Source organism: Anolis carolinensis, chromosome 1 (assembly GCF_035594765.1).
Source record: "Anolis carolinensis isolate JA03-04 chromosome 1, rAnoCar3.1.pri, whole genome shotgun sequence".
NCBI classification, from domain to species: Eukaryota; Metazoa; Chordata; class Lepidosauria; order Squamata; family Dactyloidae; genus Anolis; species Anolis carolinensis.
In genome coordinates this window covers 115,715,087-115,737,347 of record NC_085841.1, presented here as the reverse complement: position 1 = coordinate 115,737,347, position 22,261 = coordinate 115,715,087, and the positions used below count along the sequence as shown (strand labels likewise).

Here is a 22,261-nt window from a genome sequence, read left to right as displayed (position 1 = left end):
TTGCTCATTACACTGGTAGTTCTTTAGAGTTTGGCTTTATACAAAGGACTAATACATCAGGGTTGACTGATCTAGGTAACAAACTGAAGAAATTAGTTGGAGTCACAGACTTTAGAGTCTAGAATCTGGTTGTTTAATCTGATTTTTTAAATCAAAGCACTCCTGACAGATGGCCATCCAGCCTCTGCTTAAAAACCTCCAGAAAAGAATCTACCACATTCTAAGGCAGCATATTCCACTGCCAAACAGCTCTTACCATCAGGAATCTTCTTTCCTGCAGCTCTACAGAGGTTGAATGGCAGTTCCCCCAACTTTTTACTCCTGAGTTTGCTAGCTGGGGCTTCTAGGAGTTATAGGCTGGAGTCTTTTTTTGGGGGGGGGGGGGGGTCGCAAAAGTATAACCAAGAAGCAGGCACTCAAAACTGTTTTGTATTGATGATCCTTGCAGACAGAAAAATCTCATAATCTTTGTTCACTGGGCAGCAGCTACTGCAGTTGACGGGTTTGTTTCCTGTCAAATCAGGAAGGTGACTGACAATCCCATTCAATTTCATATGAGGAATCTGACATTAAGGAAAATTGCAACAGTCATTCTGGTTCTGCCAGTTGTACCAGATATTGCTTTTGGGGGGAAATAGGACTGGCAACCTGTTTATTTCCAGTCAACAAGGGACCAGCTGACAGGATGGGATTAATTGCATAATAGTATGTTCTTCACAAATATATAAATCCCCGACAGCATTTGGGTCCACATCTGAATTGACAGCCAATTCTTAAACTTGATGTAGGGCTTCAGCATGTCTTAATGATCCATCCAAGATGAGAACCTACATCTGCCTCTGACAGCTTTGAAAGGCAAATTAACAATGTGCTGATTTGAATGCATACTGAAACAAAATAGAAATGGCATGAGGTTGTGGATGGGATTTTGAGGAGGGTTTGTTTTAAAATGTATTTTTAATTGCATTTATTACACTTTAACAGTATTTTGACCTAACAAGCACCGTGCAATTTGTTTTTTTTTTTGTATATTCATTTTATTTTAAATTGATCAATGAGTGTGATTATTAACTGCCTTCGGGGAGAAGTAATAAAAATAATAAATGATGTAAATTCACTGCCAGTAAAATGTAGAAGGGAAATTTCTATATGAAAATACATTTAAATGTCTAGGCCAGGCGTGGGCAAACTTTGGCCCTCCAGATGTTTTGGACTTCAACGCTCTACCAGCTGTTAAGAATTGTGGGCGTTTAAGTCCAAAACATCTGGAGGGCCAAAGTTTTCCCATGCCTGGTCTATATGATTCAAAACAACACCCAAACCTTTTCATTTAGCATGATTAAAGCAGTGATTTGTTATTGAGAACTTTGAAAAAACCACTACCTTTCCTCTTAATTTTCCCAAACACAAAACTGAATTGATACTCAAATGCTTTACAAGGCAGAAAAAATATTGAATAATAACAACAGAGGGTTGCTTTGAGTTTTCCGGGCTGTATGGCCATGTTCCAGAAGCATTTTGTCCTTACATCTAGCCCACATCTATGGCAGGCATCCTCAGAGGTTGTGAGGTGCATTGGAAACTAGGCAAGAAAGGTTTATATAATAATAATAATAATAATAATAATAATAATAATAATAATAATAATACTATTTATACCCCGCCACCATCTCCCCCAGGGACTCAGGGCAGCTTACATGGGGCAACGGCCCAAACAACATAAGGACAAAATATAAGCAACAAGTACAAATCACAATATAAAAAAGATAAAACAGTAATATATCAATTAAACCAACAATACAGGATAGAAAATTACATCTGTGGAAGGTCCAGGGTGGGAGAAAGAACTTTTGTCTGTTGGAGGCAAGTGTGAATGTTGCAATTAATAACCTTGATTAGCATTGAAAAACCTTGAAGCTACAAGGCCTGGCTTCCTGCCTGGGGGAATCTTTTGGTGGGAGGTGTTCGATGGCCCAGATTGTTTGATACCTGCAATTGCCATTTTCTGGGTGTTGTTCTTTATTTACTGTCTGCTATGGCTGATTTCTCCAATTGAATTAGTCTGCTGTGCCTTTCATGTTCCTTGATTCATGTTTGGGCAATGCTGCGTTTGGTGGTCCCTATGTAGACTTGTCCACAGTTGCATGGTATACAGTAGACTCCTACAGAGGTGAGAGGATCCCCCCAGGCAGGTAGCAGTCAGGCTTTGAAGCTGTAAGGCCATTCAATGTTAATCAAGGCGGTCTGTTGCCACCTTCACCCTTGCCTCAAGCAGACAAGAGTTCTTTCTTCCATCCTGGACCTTCCACAGATATATAAATCCCACTTGCCTAGTTTCCAACAGACTCACAACCTCTGAGGACGCCTGCCATAGATGTGGGCGTAACGTCTGGAAAGAATGCTTCTGGAACACGGCCATACAGGCCGGAAAATTCACAGCAACCCAGTGATTCCATCCATGAAAGCCTTCGACAACACAATACCAAAAAACATTTATAATTGTATAAAAGCTACTTCACGTCTTATTTTGTGCTGAAAACAAGCTTATTTTGTCTTATTTTGTGCTTGATTTTGCTGAGGTTTAAGGACCCCGGAGTCACACTTCACAACAAAGTTTTGTCATACATGAATCTCTATACGCTTCTTCCGTATACATAGTACTACTTCCGGCGGAAGCAATGGAGGCGTGTCGGGCTCTATGATTGGACTGCGCGCGCGGTGCCCGCTCTAGCCGCGCCCCGTCGCTCTCCATGGGGCGCTGGGAGGACTGTCGGGGCGGGCTTCTGCGCTCGCCGGCTGGTCCCTTCTCCTGGCGACCATGGCGCCTCCGAAAGGTAAGCGAGAGGCGCCCGCCCCCTTCTTGCGGGAATGGAACGTTCCACTTTATTGAGGGCAATGGTGGACGCAACCATGTTGCTCTGAGGAGTGGGGGGAGTTGACAAAAGGTGATCTTGGCAGAGCACTTTATGATGCGATAATGAAGGGGGTGAGTTTGCCAAATGAAATAAAATAGATGACTGTAATAGATGTGCCACCGATCCTGCTGCATTTTAAATGCATTGCAAGCCAAGGCTGCTGAGAGGAGATTTACCTTCTTGATTGCAACTCCCATCAGATGGAGGAGGAGGATTGTAGCCTGATGCAGTGGTTCCCAATCTTGGGTCTTCCAGGTGTTTGGGGCTTCAATTCCCAGAAGCCTCAGGGTGCATCTACACTGCAGAATTAATGTAGTTTGACACCACTTCAACTACAGTGGCTCAATGCTATGGGATCCTGGGAGGTGCAGTTTGGGGGAGGCACCAACCTTCATGGACAGAGAAGGCTGAAGCACTCTTGAAACTACAATCTCCATGGTTCCATAGCATTAAAGTGGTGTCAAACTGCATTCATAATACAGTGTAGATCAGGCATGGACAAACTTGGGTCCTCCAGGTGTTTTGGACTTCAACTCCCAGTATTCCTAACAGCCTCAGGCCCTTTCCTTCCCCCCCTCAGCCGCTTAAGCGGCTGAGGGGGAAAAGGAAGGGGCCTGAGGCTGTTAGGAATACTGGGAGTTGAAGTCCAAAACACCCGGAGGGCAGGTCCAAGTTTGCCCAGGCCTGGTGTAGACTCACCCTTGGGGGCAAAGCTCACTGGTGTTTTGCCCTTTCTGTTGGTATTGTGTGCCTTCAAGTCATTTCCGACTTAACGGCAACCTAATGTGAATTATCCTGGGGTTTCTTCGCAAGATATTTTCACAAAGGACTATATTATTGCTTGCCTTTGAGACTGAGAGAGTGTTTGTTTATTTATCGTGTCTGAAGCAAATTGAGAATACAGTTATAAGGTATTTTTTAAAAAAACCACAAAACAAAATTAAAAACTTGGAATTATGATAAATGTCCTTTGACCAGAAAGGTTCTGGGTTTTAGCCTGCCACTTTTGGACTCTCGCTTGCTGAGGTGTTTCTGCGAGTATCTCTGTAGATCTCTGTTTCTTGATTTAATCCAAACAGAGGATAGGCAGGAGATCATAGAATCATAGAGTTGGAAGAGACCTTGCGGGTCATCCAGTCCAACCCTCTGCCATGAAGCAGGAAAATCGCATTTAAAGCACCTGCGACATATGGGGGGCCGGGCTGTGGCGCAGCTGGCTAGTAACCAGCTGCTATAAATCACTACTGACCGAGAGGTCATGAGTTCGAAGCCCGGGTCGGGTTAAGCCTCCGACCATTAATAGCCCCGGCTTGCTGTTGACCTATGCAGCCCCGAAAGACAGTTGCACCTGTCAATTAGGGAAATTTAGGGACGCTTTATGCGGGAGGCTAATTTACAACACCATAAAAACTGCCAGCAAAACACGAGGAAAGGAATGCGGAAGTACAGCCACTACTGGACGGTGAAGCAACAGCTCCTCCTGTGGCCGGAATCGTGAAGCTGGAAAAATGTTAAAAATGCCTCTGAGTTTGTCTAATGTATGTTGTTTGTCTGTTGGCATTGAATGTTTGCCATATATGTGTTCATTGTAATCCGCCCTGAGTCCCCTTCGGGGTGAGAAGGGCGGAATATAAATACTGTAAATAAATAAATAAATAAATTATTTACATACATGCAGTATTTGACTGGGATTACACTTTAAAATGTACTTGTTCTGATTTACATACAAATTCAAGTTAAGAACAAACCTACAGAATCTATCTTGTTCATAACTTGGGGATTGCCAGTACAGTAGAGTCTCACTAATCCAAGCCTTGCTTATCCAAGCCTCTGGATTATCCAAGCCATTTTTGTAGTCAATGTTTTCAATATGTCGTGATATTTTGGTCCTAAATTTGTAAATACAGTAATTACAACATAACATTACTGTGTATTGAACTACTTTTTCTGTCAAATTTGTTGTATAACATGAAGTTTTGGTGCTTAATTTGTAAAATCATAACCTAATTTGATGTTTAATAGGCTTTTCCTTAATCCCTCCTTGTTATCCAAGATATTCGCTTATCCAAGCTTCTGCCGGCCCGTTTAGCTTGGATAAGTGAGACTCTACTGTATATAGAAAAGTCACAGCATGTTTGTTGGTTGGTTTGTACTACAAAGGCTCCTAGGCAGCTTGATGGATCTGGGCCAAACCTGGTACATGTACTCTTCACTGTCCAACCTAAAATAATTGTGATGTTTTGACTAAAAAACAAAACAAACCCCTACCCCTTTTGGACCCAACACAGAGGGAAAGGAAAAGGAACAAAGCAGATTGGCTGTGACTAGGTGAAGTGGCCCTCTGTCATGTTATAAAGTCAGTGAAGCAGATTGGCAGTTGTTAGGTGATATGTATGATGGAAAGGGGTGAAAGAAGGAAAGCAAGCAAGAAAGAGAAAAATAAGAGAGAAGAATGGCAGGGGGAGGAAAGAAAATGGAAGAAAGGAAGGGAGGAGAAGGAGAAGGAGGGGGGAAGGGAAGAAAGAAAAAGGAAGGAAGAAATGAGGGAAAGGGTATTAGGGGAAGGAAGGAAAGGAAAAGAAGATAAAGAAGGGAAGAGGAAGGAAGGAAGGAAGGAAGGAAGGAAGGAAGGAAGGAAGGAAGGAAGGAAGGAAGGAAGGAAGGAAAAAAAGAGGATATATGAAGGAAAGCAAGGGAAGACGAAAAGAAAAGGAAGAAAAAACTCCACCCTTTGCCCAAGTCAAAAAAAGAAACACAATCAAAGCCCTGGCAGACCGTGCAAAAAGAATCTGCGAAGCCCACCTCCTCCAAGGTGAACTGAAACATCTAAACTGGGCTCTACAGGCCAATGGAGACTCCACCACAGACATCAGAAGAGCTGGAAGGACAAGAACAAGTCACAAGAGTAACAACAAAGACCCACCCAGAGGAAAAGTGTTCTTACCATACATCAAGGGAACCACTGACCACATAGGAAAGCTGATGAAGAAACACAACCTACAAACTATCTGCAGACCCACCAAGATAATCCAACAAATGCTACATTTAGCAAAGGACAAGAGGGATCATCTAACCTTGGCAGGAGTCTACCGTATGCCATGCAACTGTGGACAAGTGTACATAGGGACCACCAAATGCAGCAGCATTGTCCAGGCACGAATCAAGGAACATGAAAGGCACTGCAAACTAATTCAACCAGAGAAGTCAGCCATAGCAGAGCACCTGATGAAGCAACCTGGACACAGCATATTATTTGAGAACACAGAAATGCTGGACCACTCTCACAACCACCATGTCAGACTACACAGAGAAGCCATTGAAATCCACAAGCATGTGGACAATTTCAATAGAAAGGAAGAAACCATGAAAATGAAAAAAATCTGGCTACCAGTATTAAAAATCACTAAACTCAGGACAGTAAATAAAGAAAAATACTCTGACAACAGGGGAATTCCAGGCATGAAACAATCAGGGCAAGCTAACACCTCCCAACAAAGGATTTCCCCAGGTAGGAAGCAGCCAGGCTTTGAAGCTGCAAGGCTATTCAGTGCAAATCAAAGGGATCGATTGCAACATTCATACTTGTCTCAAACAGACAAGAGTTCTTTCTCTCACCCTGGATCTTCCACAGATATATAAATCTCACTCGCCTAGTTTCCAACATACCTCACAACCTCTGAGGATGCCTGCCATAGATGTGGGCGAAACGTCAGGATAGAATCTGTCTGGAACATGGCCATACAGCCCAGAAAACTCACAGCAATCCAGAAAAGAGAAAGTTATATTGAGGAAAGGAAGGAAAGAAACCTCCTCTGATACCTGGGCATATATGCTAGTTTATTTTATTTTATTTTTAAAAAACAAATAAGTGATAAAAAGGCACTTAACAAATATTGAGATGTGATAAGTGCCCAGTGCAAATCCACACCTTTTTAAAAAGAGTTAACAAAAAGAGCGCTGATGTGGATGGAAAATACACATATATAGATAGTATAGATATTCAAGCGCAAATGGAAGAGTAACGTATCAAAACTATTTGGGAGTATCCAAGGATCTAAGTGTTGTTTCCAGATTGACTGTTGCCGTCATTCAGTCCCATCATGTTGACGTGAATTAATTTGCAACAGCACAGTGTATAAACTGTACACTGAAGGAACGTTGACACAGCCTGAGGTATTACTTCCCTCAAAGATATGAATAATAGGCCTTGGCAGGCCCTAAGCAAATATATTTTATGTACGCCTTGATGGCTAGAGATTTCTTCATTATTATTTCCTGGTTCCTGTTTTTATTAAAACCTGAAGAGAAGAACCAGTGTGGGACAAAACTCCTTAATGGTCATTTGAAATGATAAGGGAAATCAGGGAGTCCTGCATAGTATGCTAAGGACAGTCGGAGGAGCTTATTGACTTGGGGTTTTCACACGGCACAGTGATAGCTGTTGGATTCCACTTTTAACTGACATTCCAGGATTTGTAGTTTGGGAAAGCACTAGTTCATTGGCAGAGAACATAAATGTTGGGTTGCTGTGGGTTTTCCGGGCTGTATGGCCATGTTTCAGAAGCATTCTCTCATGACTTTTCGGCCACATCTATGGCAGGCATACTCACAGGTTGTGAGGTCTGTTGGAAACTAGGCAAGTGGAAAACTTCCTCACAACCTCTGAGGATGCCTGCCATAGATGTGGGGTTTATATATATGTGGAATGTCCAGGGTGGGAGAAAGAACTCTTGTCTGTTTGAGGAAAGTGTGAATGCTGCAATTGATTAGCGTTGAATGGCCTTTCAGCTTCCAAGCCTCGCTGCTTCCTGCCTGGGGGAATCCTTTGTTGGGTGGTGATTAACTGGCCCTGATTGTTTCTTGTCTGCAATTCCCCTGTTTTTGAGTATTCTTCTCTATTTACTAAACAGACATTCCACGGATATATAAACCCCATATGCTTAGTTTCCAATAAACCTCACAACCTTTGAGGATGCCTGCCATAGATGTGGGTGAAATGTCAGGAGAGAATGCTTCTGGAATATAGCCATACAGCCTGGAAAACTCACAGCAACCAAGTGATCCCAGCCATGAAAGCCTTGGACAACACATTGAGTATGTTTACGTGCAGTGGCGCTTGAAGTGAACCCATAGTGCTTTTATGGTGTACGTTCAGCCCTCTGAATCTGTGGATTCTGTATCCACAGATTTAAACATCCACAGCTTTACAATATTCTAAAAAAAGATATTACTATTTTATATAAGGGACACCATTTTACTATGGTATTATATATAATGGGACATGGATTTGGGTATCAGTGGGAGTCCTGGAACCCAACCTTAGCAGATAATGAAATATTAAATGGCCCTGGATTAAATGTCCCAGAAAGCAGAACCTTTGAGGGAAGTTGAAGGCTTTTAAGCAAAGATGGTGGAGCTGCTTAGCCCTATTCCAGTTGCCCATATTGTTACTATTCAAATTTTTATAAGGACCATTGAAGATGGATTTGCAGCCACCCTGCTGTGCCATTTGCAACCCAGAATCCTACCATTTTAATTCTAGATTGTTTTTCAAGGTCCATAAGACCAAGTGTTCCTGTCAAGTGCCTCTCTTATCTTACAGAGCAATGCTTTTGTTTTTTTCAGAAAACGTCAGTTTGCTTTTTAAGTTGTACTGCTTAACGGTGATGACCTTGGTGGCGGCAACATACACAGTGGCTTTGCGGTACACACGTACGACAGAGACAGTGTTGTACTTTTCGACGACAGCTGTGTGTATAGCAGAAGTTATCAAGCTTTTCCTAAGTCTGGGCATTTTAGCAAAGTAAGTATGAGATCCAATTGGGATGATATAGATTTGTTCAATTGAATTTTGCTTTTTATAACAATAATCTTTGTTTTCTGTGCTTTTTGCTGTTAACATGTGCAGTGTCCGTTATCATTGTGTATGTGTCCAGTTCTTTATTCAAACATTGGTTTCTGAGCAAGTGATAGCATGCCAGTTTTTGTTTCCCACTTATGCCTCTTTTGTGTGGCTCAGTAAATAGGTATCGTCCCCAGACGTCCTTTTCACTGTTTTGGACGAAGTTCAAGATGTCATTATGGATTAAGGCCAGGATCTTGACTTGAAGTTATTTGGATTGGAGTAGGCGTTGATTCTTCAGAGTCATTCAAGAGGAACATTTCTTCTTGCTAAATAGATGATTAGAGGCAAATATTGGCAGTTTCCCCAAGATGTGCCAGATAAGACAGTTTACCCAGAGATTTGAGTATATTTGACCTGCTCATTCCAAAAATGGCACCAATTTTCCTATCAGCTCTAGTTTTTGAGATAAGATGCCATCAACCAGTCTTCATCTGCTGACCCATAGAAAATCCTGAGAACCATATCTAAGAAACTAGAAGTGATGCTGTCTATTCAATACAATTTTCTGAATTAGAGCCCAAATAACCTCAGGAACAGGCTAAAAACTGAGACACAATTTTTTTGTTGGGCTGTGTAATTTTTGATGCCATTGTATCATGTGGATTTCTCACTAAAATATAGAATTTACTGATTAAGAAATTTCCTTGCCTTTATGTATCTCAGAATGGCGAAGTTCCCTATAACCTGGACAAATGAATCAGCCTTCCCCGGACATGGCACTTTCTGAATATGTTTGGCTGCTATTCCCATCATCCCCAGCTAGAGTGACCCTAAACAGACAATTTATAATTGTGGAAAACGGCTATAGAATGTTAAAATATGGCTTTGGTTTATAATTTTTAGTTTTCAGTAACAGATGAGAAATCAGGGTTACATTGCAGTCCTGGGTGGAGTTGAAGGTGCAAGTTGGGGCCAAAGCAAAACAGGGCAGGGCTAGATATAAATTACTAATTCCACTCATGCCTTTCAGGTACACAAAGTACAGATTCATTTTGTACAAAGCATCTCAATCTGTTGCTAAAATACGTGACAGTAGCATATCTGGGTTAAAATATTGGTAATCTGACCCATAAATGAGCATGGGGCGAGTGTGATTTTGTGAGCAAATGGGGTGAAGGAAGCCGCATTGTTCCTCAAGTTACCTTTTCATTGTCTGTCATTTCTGGCTGTTTATCCCCATTTGGTCTTCAGTGCTGAAGGCCCTTTTCTATGACACAATTATAGCACTATAGTTCTACTTTAGCAGCCATGGACTCCTGGGATTTGCTCTTCAGGGAAACATGAACTTCTCAGTCAGAGAATTCTAGTGGTTCCTCAAACTGAAAATCCCAGGGTTACATTGAATGTAGCTATGACAGTTGAAGTGGAATCATGATGCTATATTTGTGTTGTGTGAAAGGATCCCCTTAGCTCTACATGACTAGGGGCAACAAGGCTGCAGTTAGATAAACTGAAAGGAAAGAAATTCCACAATTGGCTAAATGCCTTGCTTGAACCTGCTTCTTCCCACTGGACATACGATTGGGGAAATACAGACTGTACGCAGATGTACACAAATCTGTCAAGTGTTGTTTTTTAGCTGGGTCTTCAAGCAGTTACTCTTTGCAACATGCCATATGTACATGTATAAGTCAGTTTCATGTATAAGTCAAGAGCAGATTTTGGGGCTAGAATTATGGATGTTGATATGACTCATGGATAAGCCAAGGGTTATTCTGAAGAGAGAGTAAACTGGCAGCACCATTTCAGATAGATAGATAGATAGATAGATAGATAGAGAGAGACATCCATCTATTCATCTATTTGAAAGAATCCACAAAGAAGTCATTGAGATATAAGGACCTACTTATGCTTCTAGTTTTGTTTTATGTGTACTTTCTCCCCACTAAACCAATCATCATTTCATTATGTCTGTGTATGTTCTTTTTTCCAATTTTGACTAATCAGCATGGTTGCCAGCCAAATGATCACTTAGCAAATACTCTTTGCTCTTTACCAAAGGCATTTAATAACTGAGCTGATGGTCTGGGATTGCAGCCATCAAGTCTTTCTTTCCCTGAATTGTTTCCACTTCTGCCTCCATTCCTGAATTTTGAATTTGAGATGTACAGAAGGATGCAGCTGGGTAGTTTAGGGCTGCATTTCTTGGAAAGCCATGTGAATTTAAGACAGCTATTAAAAAGACTGCTCTTTCCAGTTATTGGCTTCTACTTTCTGTTCTCGAAGAACGTAATGTTTGATAAACATGCATTATCTGTGGTTTATGACAAACCCCTCCCTTCATCTGGGTTGCTTGAGGACTCGTTTAGCCTGATATCAGATTTTGGAGGTTGTGAGCATACAGACCTCTATAGCAATGTTACAGCACTTATGAGTCAAGTTGCTATGGATATATATATCTCTCTTTTTAAGTCTTTTTGTGATTTTTCCCCCCAGAGAGACTGGAAGTGGAGGAAGATTGTTGACATCACTGAAAGAAAATGTCTTGGGAAGCCCCAAAGAACTACTTAAACTAAGTGTGCCCTCTCTGGTGTATGCCATTCAGAACAACATGGCCTTTCTGGCTCTTAGCAATTTGGATGCAGCTGTTTACCAGGTAATGAAAGGTTGATGCTTGGAAGCTGGCTACTTCTCCGTCGGAGCTCAAAGCGAACTCATCCATGTGTGCTCCTTACCTTCTTGACTGCCTCCTTAAGTTTGAGTTACATCTTAGAATTGGACATCAAACATTCAACAGTGTAGACAGATCACTGAAGTTGAATTAAAACGCAGCACCATTTTGGTATAAAAAGGTTTCCACTGAAAAGCCATCAAGAAAGTATTTCTTGAAGAATATATTATAACTCTTTCCTAACAACTGGGTGATTTATTGGTTTCATTTATTTTGTAATTAATGAGGTGGCTCACAACATAAAAACCTTTTGGCTTTAAACTTTCCCCCCCCCCTGCTAATAGAAACATGAAGCCTCCGGTGGCTCAGCAGGTTAAACCACTGAGCTGTTGAACCTGCTGACCAAAAGTTTGGCGGCTCGAATCTGGGGAGTGGGGTGAGTTCCCACTATTAGCCCTAGCTTCTGCCAACCTAGCAGTTCGAAAACATGCAAATGTGAGTAGATCAATAGGTATTGCTTTGGTGGGAAAGTAACGGCACTCCATGCAGTCATGCTGGCCATGTGATCTTGGAGGTGTCTACGGACAACACTGGTTCTTTGGCTTAGAAATGGAGATGAGCACCAACCCCCAGAGTCGGACACAACTAGACAATATCAAGGGAAAACCTTTACCTTTACCTAATAGAAACATTCCCTCGAGTTCTTTTCCAAATATTCACATCAGCAGAAAACAGCAGTGGGGAAAGTGCAATCCACTTTCTGCGTGTTGACTTCAGGGAATTTCTTGTGATCTTTGAGTTCCCCCGGGATCCAGCCTTTTTAAAAACAATTATTTGAATTATTTTGGGAAATGAATTAGATTATTTGTAATTTAAATTGTCCCCTAAAAGATGTGTGGGGACAATTTTGTCATATTTCACCTACGATGAGGATTTCTCTGACCAAGAGCAGATTGGCAGCCACTGAAACCTTGCTATGATTCTGTCCCTTGTCTGTTAATAATTTTTTTTCAGAAAATATTTTATTTCAATAAAAAAATTAATTCCTTCTCAAAGCAGCAAATAATAAAATATGATAAAACCCCAAAATGTAATGAAGCAGATCATCCCAATGAATGTTTTATGTGATTTTGAAAAAAATCTGGGTTTTTTAAGGTCACGTATCAATTGAAGATCCCCTGCACAGCCTTGTGTACAGTCTTAATGCTTAACCGCGCTCTCAGTAAACTGCAGTGGTTCTCGGTCTTCATGCTTTGTGGCGGAGTCACACTTGTTCAGTGGAAGCCAGCTCAGGCTACAAAGGTTCAGGTAAGCATGTTCCCAGACCCGCCTTCTCAAATCTAAAATATGCTTCAGTGTGCAAATGAACATATTTACACTGAATACCAGTTGTGGAAGCAATATAGTTGTTGTTGTTGTTATGTGTATTTATACCCTGCTTTTCCTCTCCACAAAGAAGATTCAAAGCAGCTTACATTAAAAATGAACTATCATACACCAGGGTTCTTTAAAAAAACAATTAATGAGGTTTGATATTTTCTGACCCTCTTTGAAATTCACTGTACAGGAAATAGGGTTGAGATGGGAGAGATTTAATGAACATTATGAGTTCTTATATTTTCAGGCCCCACAAAGAATTCCAATGTGTTTATTCTCCTCTCAGTCATTCTTAATAGGCCAATCTATTGGCTTCTGAGATCCTTTCATACTACACAGCTATAGCTCTCTGATTTTCCTTTTACTGGCACACCAGCATCCTATGGCATCCTAAGATTTGCATTTGTGGGAGGTGTAAATCTCTAACTAAATTACATGCACCAGGATTCAAGGCAGCTAGAACTGAATTATTGTGCTATAACTGTGTAGTGAAAAAGCACCCATAGTTCATGAAGTTCTGTTTTACTGGAAGATAGTGTTGCTTGATTTTATTGAATTCTGTTCTGGGCATTGAATTTTGCCAGTCTCGGTTAGCCACCTTGAGTCCCCTCGGGTGAGAAAGGCAGGGTAGAAGTGTTGTAAATAAATAAATAAATAAATAAATAAATAAGATAACATGGGGCTTTTTTGTGATATGGTACCTTTATTGGGGGGAAAATGCATCCTAATTGCAAAAACTAATACTTTTGGTAGAGTTTACAGAGGCTGAAAGCTTGGGGACATTATTTCCACCTCTTTTGTGGGAAGTACCATAGAAAAGTTTATTTCATGTGGTGTAGTGAGATTAAAGGTTCATCAAAAATGCACATTCTTATTTAGGTACATTTTCAGTTTTTGATATTCAAATAATCCGTGATGGCATTGTGAAGCACATTTCTTAAAACGACTGCTCCAAAAGCCACCCAACCAGAGCCTGATCCAAAATTCCAGAACTGAATTCCCGTTACAGTAATTCCATGTAAAAGTACACATCTGGTTGCGCAATTCATGCACTTTAGCTTTTTCATTTCACCAGTGCAAGCTAACATGGGCAGGATAGGAAAAATCATTTTGTGGTCATTTTAGAATTTGGAGTGGGAAACTCTAATCTGTCTTTCAGGTCAATTTTGAGTTACATACTGCCCTATCCTGGCTTAGTACTTTCTAGCAAATATTATTTATCCAGGAGATTTTGGGTTGAAATCTTGTTTGGTGCATCTATATGTACGAAGACCCAAGGGGACTTACACTATATCTTAAATGCAAAAATGAGAAAGCAGTTAAACATGCAGCCAGATTAAAAACAATAATTTCAAGATGTTTAAAAAGCATTTTTGACCAAACTCAGTAAATGGCTTAATGCTGCTTCTATGTCTTGCTATGTATTGTGTAAGGATTACTGAGGGTTAGATGGAAACCACTGATAACATTCCAAAATGCCATGTAAATAAATGCCAAGCGGTAATGATAGTGCATTTCTCATAATTCTTAGCCTCCCTGGGGCAGATTTCCTAAAGATACAATGAAATTCTGTATGCTGAACCTGGCAATAAGCCTGGGTCTCATGGAGTGAGAAAGGCAGGTTATACATTAAATTAAGGGATTTATTTTTCCAGTGCATCACCAAAATGAGCTGCGTTGCTTCATTAATCTTCCTTCTAAAATAAGAAGCCTAGGCAATTCTAATTTCAATCAGTGTCAGTTTTTTAGAAATTGATCTAAATTAAATTGTCTACAACACTGAAGGTTAAATGTTGTGTGGGTAGATTTGGAAATAATTAAAGACTTTAGTGTATTATTACTGATGCAGGAAATTTCCATAATATGTAGCGATTACTATTTTTCCTTTTCAAATGAATGATGGGTTTTGTTAATCAAGGTGTTTTCATACGTTGCTTGTTCAATTTATATAAAGTAGATATTTCAGTAGACGAATTAAAATATTTAGTTGTATGTCTTTTTTCTAAAAAAAAAAATAGCATTGTACTGGCAGATTCTTACAGCACAAGGTAAAAACTGCAGAGCATCTTTGCTTACAAAAGAAATAGCACAACATGAAAATAAGGGAGATTATGTGATGCGTGAGCATTTTTCTCTAGTCAGCTGTTTCCTGAATGGCCATTTGTCTATTTTCCCCAGAGACAAGGCATGCATAGCAAGCTGGTTCATAGGCAGATGATGCAGGGTGGCATCTTGTTTCATCTTTTTTTGTTTCTGCTGTTGCAGTAAATTGATATTTTGACTTAAAGTTTGAAGTAATTTGTTATGCTTAAAAACGTCTCCCTTGTTGTTAATCCTTTAGATGGAACAAAATCCTTTGGTAGGCTTTGGTGCGATCGCTATTGCTGTTTTATGTTCAGGATTTGCAGGTAAAACCCTATAGTTAACAGTTATCCTTATGCATATAGCCATGAGTGTAGGTGTTTTGACAGCCCAGACCTTCTTATGCTTTCCTTTGCCTAGGACCTGCAACAGCATGCATCCTTCTTTCATTGGTCTTATAGTTTGAGAAGCCTTGGGCCTCCTGAGAAGGACACACAGTAATTTGCTGATGCTGTAATTTCCTTCAACAAAATAATTAACCATGATTGCAGTGCATGACCCTACTTTTTCATGGTATGTCAATGGTGTTGGCTTTGTAGCTCCCAAGAAGCAAAGTTAACTTAAGAAGGGGGCATGTCTCCTGTGACGTGGGGCTTTTCAGTCTGTAGAGCAGGGATTGTGTGGTCCTCCATGGGACTAATGGACTTCAACTCCCATCAGCTCTTATTACTATCTATGCCAATTAGGGCTGACAGGTGTTGCAGATTAGTAACATCCAGAGGGCAACATGTTCCCCATCCTGCTCTGCTTGTCTGCTGAGCATGTAGTAGCATGATCTTGTCTGCTGAGCATGTAGTAGATATTCTTGGCAACAGCCATCTCTTAGTGGGGAGAAGGAGGAGAAAAGGAGGGATTTATGGTTGAAGCTGAAGGCTCAACAAACTATATTCAGGCTAATAGTACAAGGAAGCTTCTGCACTGTACTGTCATTTAATCCAATGCTACTGAAACTGGTGGTCCATGGACCACAACCAGTCCATAGCTATCAGCTGCCAGACTCTGGAGCAGGCATGGGCAAACTTGAGCCCTCCAGGTGTTTTGGACGTCAACTTAACACAATTCCTAAGAGCCAGCAGACTGTTAGGAATTGTGGGAGTTGAAGTCCAAAACACCTGGAGGGCCAAAATTTGCCCATACCTGCTCTGGAGAGTTTCCAGGAAACAAAGACATAACTGTAGCCAATAGGCATAAACATGGTCCTCTTCCCTGAGTCAGTGAAAGGATTCTGCTTGCCCACATTAGATAACTTAAGAAGCTCTGGTTTTAGAGACTAAAACAGAAGTAATTTGGGTTTGAAAAAACAGCATGAGACAGTTTTGCTCCAAAAGATTTTGAAGAACAAAATAGTATACTGATATGGATTGAATTATCTGAAGGTTTCCTGGTCCCGTTTTCTCATTGCAATTTGTTCAGTGTTATTCCTATTTATTTACTGGGAAAATCGACATTCTATTAACTTAATTTTAAAATGCCCAGTTTCAAAAAAAATCTTTGTAGTTATAATTAATAGAACAAGGAGGTTTGGTTTGGAGATGGGGAAAAATTTAAAGGCCTCAACATGTTTTTATTTTGAAATCATTGGGAGGTTTTCTCAGAGCTTAGAAATTGCATGCTATAAGTAATGATGCTACCCATAAGACTTTGGGTTTGGGGATATAAAAGGAATAACAGGTTTCCTTTTCTCAAATAATATGGTGATTGAGAACATGTACACAGCATGTTTTGCAGCCAGATCTCCCTTGCATCTCTCCTGTCAATCTCAACTCACTAGCCAATGCAGACCCCCAACTTCATGGCATTTCAGTAGCTAGAGGAATCAAGGGAGTGTCTCCATAGCCAGATGCTGCTTGATGATATTGGATCATTTTGCATCTGTTTGTGGGGGTATAATCAGGTACTTCTCCAGTTGTTTGACTTGCCAACACTGAATGGCCATGAGGAACGGAGGAGTTAAACAGAAAGTTCAGATGATAACTTTAGTCATTACATAGGGGGGAAGAGAATACCAACCTCTGATTAGCAATAAAAGATATATAGAGATACATGTTTGGCATATGTTATATGCATCACTTAGTGCTGGTCATTGACTGTTCATATCTATATATATAAAAGGGTAATGAAATTTCGGCCTAGGACAAAACAACAAAACTACACATCCCAGAAACACTAAACTTGGCAGCACAACCCCTCATCCATGCCTCTACGTTCATACAACAAAAAGCTCCAACTACTCCAGAAAACGGCCAGGCTTTGAGACTGCAAGGCTATTCACTGCTATTCCACCTGGCCAACAAAGGATTCCCATAAGCCACAGCAACGCGTCGCTGGGCAAAGCTAGTATACACACACACACACATATATATATATACATATACACACACACACACACACACATATATATACACGCATTACTAACAGGATGCCAAAGGCTGGTAATATTGTCATGAGTAATGTTTACTTTGGACAGATCATTTTGAGAAGACTTCCCTCCAGTTATTTTGTAACCTTGTTTTTCCAAATGGATATTCAGCCACTGAGGAGAGCAAAAATAATGAGCACTGAAATGACCAGTGCAGGGAGTTACTAATACCTTTCCCCACAAAAGTAAAGGCAACACATTTGAGGCATTTGTAAAAAATAATAATTACGCAATGAATAACTTGTAATATGCTGCTCTTCAGGCTCAGATTTTTCAGATCATGGCTATACCAAATAAGCCATTGAAGCCCCGTTGCCTTTAGCCATCCAGACTGAAAAGTATAATGAAAAGGAAATTTACTGCTTTTTCTCAGACCATTGACAAGGTCTGTTTCTTTTCTTGGTGATCTCATATTTATCTTTCTTTCCTTCCTTTCAGGGGTGTATTTTGAGAAGGTGCTCAAGAGTTCAGACACATCTTTATGGGTCAGGAACATCCAGATGTATCTTTCTGGAATTGTTGTGACCTTGGTTGGTGTCTACATGTCTGATGGTGCTCAAGTAATGGAGAAAGGATTTTTCTATGGCTATACACATTATGTCTGGTTTGTGATACGTAAGTATCCTTAGTGTTTCTCCTTAAATGTTTACAGAGCCCTTGAATCTTCTTTTCTATCCAAGGCCAAAGGGCTTGACATCTTAACCAGTAATATGGGAGTAGTGTCATTGACAGTACATATTAATGACAAGAGGAGCTGAAAATCCTTTTTGGTCCAGAGGTCAAATTCCAGTATCAGCAGTGGGAGGGGTTGGAGGGATAGGGCAAGGTCAAAACACGTGTACAGGGACAAATGGGACTTTCACAGTTTAAACATCATCCCATGAAGTACACAAGGGTTAGATCTGTTCTGGAGATGTCTATTCAGGAATAAACTGGGGACAGCAACTTTCAAGCTTGTAAAGAACAGCAATATGGCCTTTCATTAATTAGTTGGGAAAGGGGAAAGTTTGTGATTGGGATAGGCAACTTTCTGGGATTGGGGGCAGCACCCATGAGGTGAATTGCTTTGCCACTAAATGCCAGCATATTTGGCAGCCATCACTAAATTTACTGCTGCTTGAGTTATCAATACAATTTAATATTCACTTTGGTGCAGGACTCAGAGGCTGGAATTCCTGTTGGTGTTTTACACATGTGTTTTGTCCCCCTGTAGAAGCAATTGCACATTTTTATTTGATGCATAATGTTTGCATTCAATTCAGGATCATAATAGTAGTGTTGCTGATGTAATACAGTTATGCTCGAGGGTTTGCATTTGTTAAAACTAGTGGTAGTACTCCTTTGGTTCACATTCAAAGGTTGAACAGCATTCCCATTCAACACATAGGTTGCATTTGCACAATTAAACTGTGTAGAGGTTTGCTTATGGATAAGTAAGTTGGCTTGGGTTTTCACTCCCAAATAGGATCATTGTATGAAGCTGCTAAAACAACCCCCTGTGCTTTAGAGTTTCTCTGGAGAATGAAAAAGATGAAGAAATTAGTTTTCCAGATCGAATAAGGCAGAATTAGGATATATTTTTGGAAGTGGAGGCCAAATATGGCAGAGTTATTCTAGTGGCAACACTACTACAATTTAGGCAGCAGGACAACACATAGCAAGCCACACAACTCAGCCTTGGGTCAGTATATGTTGCCCACTCTTGGCTTAGACCAACACTACGTTTTGATGATCATTGCTCAAAGGAAGGCTTTTTGGCACCATAAATGATACTGTGGTCTTTGTAAACTAAATATGAAATTTCTTAACAAAAACTGGTGCTATAAAATCTGTTTTACAGTTTCTTTGAGTCATCGTGAAAGTAGCTTTTTATTATGCCAAGTAAAAGATATCTGATACGTATTATACATGAGTACATCTCTTTCTGCTTCCCAGTTCTTTCCAGTGTTGGAGGTCTTTACACATCGGTGGTTGTTAAATACACAGACAATATTATGAAAGGCTTTTCTGCAGCAGCTGCCATTGTCCTCTCTACTGTTGCGTCTGTTGTTCTCTTTGGTTTACAGATAAGTAAGTTGGTTTTGGTTACAATACTCTTAAGTTCTCTGAGGTTTCTGTTTGGACCAGCATTTAAATCATGCACCTTGTTTTTTCTCTTCTAGCGATAACTTTCTCTCTTGGTGCTCTTCTCGTATGTATTTCAATCTATCTGTATGGATTGCCTCGAGAAAACACGACAAAACTCCAGCCAGTAGAACCAAAAGCGTCAAAAGCAAATCTTATTCATGTTTAATGTTCACAATCATGAAGAACAAAAAAAAAAGACATTTCAAAGCAAAGAAGACTTGACAGAGTGTCTTTCCCCAGTTTCCTTTTAAAAAATAGCCTTAAAGTGTTTTTGGCAAATGTTTCTGCTTGAACTAAATGTGAAGTAATCGTCAGTGGAATGAGGGCTTACACTGGAGGATGGATACTTCACTATATTGTGTAGCACTGTAACTGATGTAAAGTTGTGTCTTTCTTTTGGGTTGGACTATGAAGATTCTGCTCATCAAAAATATATATATATGAAAGAATGGAATATGCACCTATATATCAATATATATTGTGTATATAATAAAAGAGTGGGGCATTACTGGAAGTTACTTTGATGTACCAGAGAAGAGCAATGTCTACTCTTTGATGAGATTAATTCTCTCTTTTAATATGTTGATCATACTTTTATTGTGTAGAATGTCCCACTCATTTTCCTTTGCATGCCCCTATCTTTAAGACCCAGCCAACTGCTGAACAGCTCTTAACAGTTGTCCAGAATGCTTCTGAAACATGGCCATACAGCCCGGAAAACTCATAGCAACCCAGTTGTTAAACTAGTTGTATCTACAGTGACATGACACTTGAGAAAGAATGCCATTATTTGATGGTTGAACTGACCATAACTGGAACAGATCTTGTGGTCTTCATGTGTTTGGTAGAGTGAATCCTTTTACAATAACAGGAAGGAAAAATGCTGCTGCTTCTTTTTATACACTTTCCCCCCTTATGATGGAGTTTTATACCATTTTGTATACTATTAAGATTGTTGTCACACTTATCAGCCCTGAAATAATTTTTGTGTAAGTTAGGTAATGCAGTGTACCATTTTGGAATTGTGCCTTTTACTTGAATGAAACATAAAGGAGCAACTGTGGCCCTTGGCGGTTTTCTTTCAGTTGTAACCCTCACCATTCATTATGGGACACACAGGCCAAAATACATCTGGGAAGGACAAAGTTGCCTACCTCCAAAATACTTTTTTCTGGGACTGGGAGCGGGGGGCGGGGAGCAAGTACTGCATATTCTGTATTACTTAGGTCAATAGCGGGGAGTTGTGTGGCCCTACTGATGGTGTTGGACTGCAAACTCCCAGCTGCACCAGCCTGCAAAGCCAGGGATGAGGAATACTGGAAGTCACAGTTCAGCAATATATGCAGGGCCATGATTACCAACAATAGTATTGTACAATTTGTGAAGTCATAAGCTGGCAACATGTTTTGTTTAGGAATTTGTGAAAGATGTGATTTCCCCTCCCCCATTAAATAATTGTACATGTTTTTTTAAATGTGTTGTTTCTCTCAGTTGGTCTTCTAGAGAGAAATGTTTAATGATAAGTGACCTTGGCTTCTTTTAATGATAATCTAATCCTTTTTAGGGGATAAAATCTAATTATGATCTTGGTTACATTCAGCAAATGTGCACTTCTTGAAGTTATACCAGGCATGGACAAATTTTGGCCCTCCAGGTAGGCTGTTAAGAATTATGGGAGTTGCGGTCCAAAACACCTGAAGGGCTGAAGTTTGCCCGTTCCTGGGTTACACTATAAATTCTTTTATAGTGTTAAGATGCTAACTTTTATGCCAGGAACCACAAGGTTGTGATTTCTCCATTAATAGGGATGGATTCTGAATGGAGGGAAGATCTCTCCTTGACCTTTCCTAGGAAGCTGATTATCTGATCCTATTCTGATCAACTGGTATTGTTATTAATATTAATACCCTTGTTATTTTTCACCCTAACATCTTAATTTTAAATATGTTATTCTCTTCTACAACAAAATGCATGACCAATTCCATGTAAATGTATTTAGCAGCAGAAACATGTTCAGTTTCGTCCCTGAAGAGATGCTATGATATCATTGGTCGTCGTTGGTCTTATATCAAGAAATGTAGAAGCAGTTGTAAAAGATCGAATTGTTCAGTGAGTAGGATCATGAGAAATGTTAGTTGTGTTGTTGAAATGCAAAATATTTCAGATGTTTATCTAAAGCAGTGGTTCTCAACCTGTGGGTCCCCAGGTTTTTGGCCTACACCTCCCAGAAATTCCAGCCAGTTTACCAGCTGTTAGGATTTCTGGGAATTGAAGGCTGAAACATCTGGGGACCCACAGGTTGAGAACCACTGATCTAAAGCATCATTGCCACACATTATAAAATCATTAAATCCAAGGTCAAAAACTACTAACCTCCTCAACAGATAAGCTGAACCTGCCTCATCTTACTTGTGGAAACTAATTTTGCCTTTCTGGGTTTTGTCTTCCTAAAGGGCTTTTTTCATCCTCCAGTGAGTGGCTGACTAAATGTCCAAATATAAGTCCATTTATAGCATTTGTCTATGCATAGTTCTTTCAAATGTTTCAAGTGCAAGATTCACTTAGATCACAGATGGAGGAGTTATCTTTCCAATGTAGAAATAGCCATCTTTTATGTCAAAAAGATGGGGCCTCTGGTGACGGCGCTCCATGCAGTCATGCCAGCCACATGACCTTGGAGATGTCTATGGACAACGCTGGCTCTTCGGCTTAGAAATAGAGATGAGCACCAACCCCCAGAGTCGGTCACGACTGAACTTAACGTC

General features: G+C 40.2%; 1 protein-coding gene across 1 annotated transcript; it reads left to right on the top strand.

Annotated features, from left to right (window-relative positions):
- The first annotated feature begins 2,678 nt into the window (after positions 1-2,678).
- slc35a1 (solute carrier family 35 member A1) lies at positions 2,679-20,970 on the top strand. Its single transcript, XM_003215534.4, has 8 exons — positions 2,679-2,834; positions 8,541-8,718; positions 11,257-11,416; positions 12,587-12,739; positions 15,150-15,216; positions 17,808-17,984; positions 19,305-19,439; positions 19,532-20,970. The coding sequence occupies exons 1-8, from the start codon at positions 2,819-2,821 to the stop codon at positions 19,660-19,662; spliced, it is 1,017 nt and encodes a 338-aa protein (XP_003215582.1). The 5' UTR covers positions 2,679-2,818; the 3' UTR covers positions 19,663-20,970.
- Positions 20,971-22,261: the final 1,291 nt, after the last annotated feature.

What these genes read in the sequence shown, in the direction of transcription:
- slc35a1 (XM_003215534.4), top strand. An exon ending in TGGATGCAGCTGTTTACCAG is followed by an intron (nt 11,417 to 12,586) that starts GTAATGAAAGGT and finishes GGGTTTTTTAAG; the next exon opens with GTCACGTATCAATTGAAGAT. An exon ending in TTTATGTTCAGGATTTGCAG is followed by an intron (nt 15,217 to 17,807) that starts GTAAAACCCTAT and finishes CCTTCCTTTCAG; the next exon opens with GGGTGTATTTTGAGAAGGTG.